The 5,572-nt window shown below is 34.3% G+C and overlaps 1 protein-coding gene across 1 annotated transcript; it reads left to right on the forward strand.

Moving 5' to 3' along the window:
- The first annotated feature begins 3,246 nt into the window (after positions 1-3,246).
- On the forward strand, positions 3,247-5,203 carry LOC118751815 (protein ultraspiracle-like). The gene has a single exon (XM_036486632.1). The coding sequence runs from the start codon at positions 3,398-3,400 to the stop codon at positions 4,742-4,744; it is 1,347 nt and encodes a 448-aa protein (XP_036342525.1). The 5' UTR covers positions 3,247-3,397; the 3' UTR covers positions 4,745-5,203.
- The last annotated feature ends 369 nt before the right edge of the window (positions 5,204-5,572 follow it).

Consider the following 5,572-nt stretch of genomic DNA (forward strand, 5'->3'; position numbering starts at 1 on the left):
GTACACAGGGCTTTTATTTACCTTTCAGCAAAAGCTGGATAAAATTTTTGTTATAATTTGTAAAAAAGACCTAAGGTAAAGTCGTCCTAGCCCATATGATTATCATGTGCTAAGAAATAGTTTTTCGCATTTTCTGACAAACGTATTGTTTTGAGTTGTGACTCTTTTGAAGACGGTGTGCAATATGAAGAAATATACAACTAGTAAAGATTCAATTAATACAATGTATATAAATTAATCTTTTTAAAAAATTATTATATTTGTTGCATTTAAAAATTACATGTTCAATATCTTAAATTGATTTACATTTGGTGGACGGACACACAAAGTGATCCTGACCTGCACAAGATAAAAGCTTTATTGATATTTACACTTTCACTTTTATGAGGTGGTATACTTACTTGTAAGTATGTAATGGCTGCACTTCACCAAATAAATCGGTGCAGCAGTAATTCCCAGTGGACTGCACCAGCCAAACGTGGACGGACACACAGAGATCCTAGCACGCAAAACTTATTGGTAACGGCTGCACTTGCTGTAAAACGCAGGTTTTTGAATAACTCCGATACTCTGCAAAGAAATATGTAAATTATTTCTTCAATTCAAAATAGCTCCATTATTTTTGATTTTTTTGGCATGCTTACTTGAATTTGCGCAATAAGAAAATCAATTTCCTCGAAACAATCTACTAACGGCAGTGTTGCCTGTTGAACTTTTTATACGAAGACAATATTTCTCCTTGTCTTTTAGTAGTAGTTTCTATAAATCAAAAAAGAAAGCAACACAGGCTAAGGCAGAATGCGGGAGCGAGACAACTGCCAGGTTATCCAACCTTGTGTTATTGAATCATGTAAATTCAAATCCCCAGCAAGAACGACCTAACGCATTCTCCAATACTCTTAAAAAATTTTCAATAAAAACCAACACATTTGCATATTAGCGATATCCATATGCCATTCTTTGCATTATATAACACGTTATTAATCGCATAATAATATTTGATTGAAAAGAGACAATTACATATAGGATAATATAATAGCGAATTCCATGTAAAAGAAAGAGAAAACAGCTCACACGTGAAACGATTATGCGTTAGATTTCTCCAGGAGCCCTATGTAAAATAATGGAAAGTTTTTGAATATCTCACACAAACTTTTTGTAGTACTAGGCGTATATAACGCATTAGTTAACAGATAGGGTTCTTACTGGGTCCGGCTTGATTAACCATTGCTTTCCCGCTCCTGTAGTGCGATTCCCATTTTTCTTAACGACCGATATTCGTTATTGATAATGAACGACGTTTGTAGCTTGCAGTAGCGAATAGGCTATTCCCAAAAACACACTTAACGACAGAATTCGTTAGACATGTCGATAAAGAAGTTTACGACGATTGTCGTTAATTACAAAGCCAAATGTGGCAATATTGACGTTTGATACTCAATATTTAAAAGAAACTTGTTATTGTTGCGCGTATTATTGTGTCGGGATTGTTGTTTGTGAATACAATATGAAAAAAAGAAGAGCAGGAGCTACTACGGAGCAGTACCATAGGATGCTGAACTGCTTATTTGGCAATAACGGCCTCGTGCAAGGCGAATTTAATAAGGGGGTATAAGCGGTATATAAGTAAAAAATTACAAATTATACGCACAATTACAGTATGAATTACAACAAACACATCATTTTGACATTATGCTTTCCACGTCTAAAAATTCAGCTTTGGCTCTAGTTTTCGACGTAAGGGTACTTGATAATTTCCTTAAATTTAAAGTTTTTTTTTATAAATAACTCCAACAAAGTCCGTTAAAGTCATTTTACCAAACTTTTTCACATGACTATTTTTTAATATAACCTTCACTAAAATAGTCATGTTAAACATTTTATTGAAACAACACTAAAACTGATTTATTTACAAACAAGTTAAAATTGAAGCAAATGTTCAAGTATCGTTATCTCGAAAACTGGAGCTAATCAGACCCAATGCCCCAATTAAGTGAGATCAACTTTTAAAACCTTTGATAATGGTTTCAACTTGCACAGTGTAATAAATAAAAGAAACAATAATAAAAAGCACATCTATATGTGATAAATTTTTATTTATTAGTTATTTTTTATTATAATAGTTTGCTTATCGATGAATTTGGCCTAATTTTTCTCAATAAAAACTTAAAACAATTTTATCCGCAGGCTTTTAAACGACAAAATATTCGTAGCTAGGTTATCGACAAATTTCGTTCGACAACTGTCAAAGCTGCCGACAATATTCGCTAAAAGCGTGCTTGAGAATTGCAGTTAACGACTACTAATACTATGTCTCCATTAAAAGATCTACGTATTAAGATTTAATAAATCTAGTTGCTAAATCTTAACCGTCTCCGTTGCCACAACGAGATATGTTTGACGTTCACATTTTGAAATATTTGACGTTTGATTATGTATGTTTTTATAAATACAGTTGCGGACATTGATATACACACAAAACGGTAAATAACATTTGCTGAAAGAAAAATTTTTAAAATTCGGTAATGGTTTGGGTGAAATAAACTCTCTTCTTCATAAGCCGAAAATTCAAACGTAGGCCTTTGGTATATCATGAAGACCTAGCTAGCAAAAATGACGGCCAATGCATTTCTTGAGTCGAATTGAGTTCTAGAGGATTTTTTGTGCAATGTTATCGAAGCAGAACCATTTTCTGAATTTTCTAAATTTTATGTCGTAGCGCGTAAAAGATTTATGGGAAGCGAAGAAGACTCTGCATTATATTATCATAAAACATATTTTCTGAATTTTTAGTTTTTAAAAGAGTATATTCTTGATTTATTAAAACAAAAGTTAAGTAAATACTAATAATTTGGCTTTAAAACTAACCAAAATATAAAAACACCCCTAAGAATACGAAATTGCATGTTTTTTTAATCGGCTAGATTTCAATGTCCGCAACTGTATATTGAAAATACAAATGTCATTTGACTTATGGCATGTGAATATGTGGATGCCACACCTTAAAAATTATATTTATTGATCAATATTATTGAAGATTTAACGAAGTTTTAACTTAAATCTACTGCCTTTCGAGATTTAATTTTATATGACAAATCTCGAAAGTTTTAACGTTAAATCTCGTCAGAGGGCTAAATCTTCATTAAATCTTGCAATGGAGACATAGCCTAATGATACGAATATTGTCAAGAAAAATGGGAATCGCACTACTGGTATATGTATACATCGACTTAAAATATTACATTACATTTCGAACGCAGTGCGTGGTGAATATCTCTTGTAACAGCGAAAATATTTTGTGTGAAAATAAATTGACGACGGGAAGTTTTGCTATTAGTCAATTGTTTTTGGCGTTCTTCATACAAATATATTCGACGGCATAAGCGCTTCCAAGTCCATGGCCATGGATGGTGGCGAGCAAGAGCAAAACTTTCGTATGGGCCCGTTGTCGCCACAGGAAATAAAGCCAGACATTTCCATATTAAATGAAAACAACACTAGAGGATTTTCTCCCAAGTCAGCAAGTCCCGTTTCTTTCGGAGCTATCGGATTACAGACAATGAATATTACAAACACAGTAGGAGTTGCAGCAGTTTCAGGTCACAATACGAATCAGATGCAACAGCAACAATATCCCCCAAATCATCCATTAAGTGGATCGAAGCATTTGTGTTCCATATGTGGGGATAGGGCAAGTGGCAAGCATTATGGGGTCTACAGTTGTGAAGGATGCAAGGGATTCTTTAAACGTACGGTTCGTAAGGACTTAACTTATGCTTGTCGTGAGGACAGAAACTGCATAATCGATAAAAGGCAACGAAATCGCTGTCAATACTGTCGATACCAGAAATGTCTGGCTTGTGGTATGAAAAGAGAAGCAGTTCAAGAGGAAAGGCAACGGGGAACTCGCTCCCAGAATGTTCGTACAGGCGATGAATTCAATCCAACTAGCACTGTTAGAGATTTAACGATAGAAAGAATAATTGAAGCAGAACAAAAAAGTGAACAACTTAGTGGAGATAACGCAATGCCATTCCTTCGAGTTGGACCGAATTCTATGGTTCAACCTGATTATAAAGGAGCTGTGTCACATCTTTGCCAAATGGTTAATAAACAACTTTATCAAATGGTTGAATATGCTCGGAAGATGCCACATTTTGCGGAATTGCAACGAGATGACCAAGTACTTTTACTCAAAGCTGGCTGGAACGAACTTCTTATAGCAAATGTGGCATGGTGCAGTATGGATTCCATAGATGCTGATTATGCTACATCAGGTGGTCATGATTCAAATTTCGGACGTCGTTCACCCATACGCCAACCTCAACAACTTTTTCTTAATCATAACTTTTCCTATCACCGTAATAGCGCAATAAAAGCTGGTGTTGCGACTATATTTGATAGAATTCTTTCCGAGCTCAGCGTTAAAATGAAACGACTTAATATTGATCGATCTGAACTATCATGCTTAAAAGCTATTATATTGTTTAATCCGGATATACGCGGCTTGAAAGGGCGCAATGATGTGGAAGTTTGCAGGGAACAGGTCTATGCTTGCCTCGATGAACACTGTCGTACTGAACATCCTGGCGACGATAGTCGATTTGCCCAACTTTTACTTCGGCTGCCTGCTTTGAGGTCCATTAGCCTTAAGTGTCTGGACCATTTGTTTTTCTTTCGCATTATGGGTGATAAACCTTTGGACCAGCTTTTCTTTGAACAGCTTGATGCACAAATGTGTTGAGCAATAATATGCTTATGTATTTATTCACTTATAAAGTGCTTCGCTAGATATTATTCAGCCCTATCGTTAATTCCATGTGAATAAATCGTTCCCATAATTTAACATGCAAAACAAAAACAAATTGGGAAACATTTTTTTTTTGCTTTGTAATTTTTGGGAATATTTGTTCATGTGAAATTCGCGATAGGGCCGATTGATTTGGAACCACCTTTTCAATTATGTTCTTGAAATATATTTCTCTTAGTAATTCACTATTTACTGTACAAAACTTTTTTTAATACAGACATATTGTAAATTAAATAAATGTATTTAATCCCTTAAAATCTAAACGTGATATTAATTCAATCCAATGTCAGAAGAGATTGACAACCCGTTAAGAAGTTAGGTCGGTGGGAAAATTTTAGTATGCGAACCGCAAATTTTAGAAAAAAGAGGTATGAGGGGGCACAGTAGGACCACTTGATTTCAAAAAAAGCTACAATTTTTTACAGCAACCCTATAATTTTTATAAAATTTTGTTGTTAAAGTTTATACATATATAAAAAAATGAATAAGATAGCAAAATATGTAGCATCAAACTTGGCGCCGCCGAACTTTCACTATAAAAGCATCGTTATATATATTTTTTTATTCAATATATCGTTGCCTTAATTCACAAAGGCCCTAACCAACACATCATATTTTCGAAAATACATATTTTGGTAGGATCAAGGCGAATTTATATAAGGTAGTGTTACTAGCTCAGCTGATTTCATGTATGTGTTTCGCCGCAAGGCTTCTGATATCAAATTGAAAAATTTTGTTTGAATTTCTACACACACTCTTACA

The sequence above is a fragment of the Rhagoletis pomonella genome, unplaced genomic scaffold (assembly GCF_013731165.1).
Source record: "Rhagoletis pomonella isolate Grant_MI unplaced genomic scaffold, Rhpom_1.0 Rhpom_scaffold_01012, whole genome shotgun sequence".
NCBI lineage: Eukaryota > Metazoa > Arthropoda > Insecta > Diptera > Tephritidae > Rhagoletis > Rhagoletis pomonella.

Coding starts and splice junctions, on each gene's coding strand:
- LOC118751815 (XM_036486632.1), top strand. CDS start 3,398: ATGGCCATGGATGGTGGCGAGCAAGAGCAAAACTTTCGTATGGGCCCG.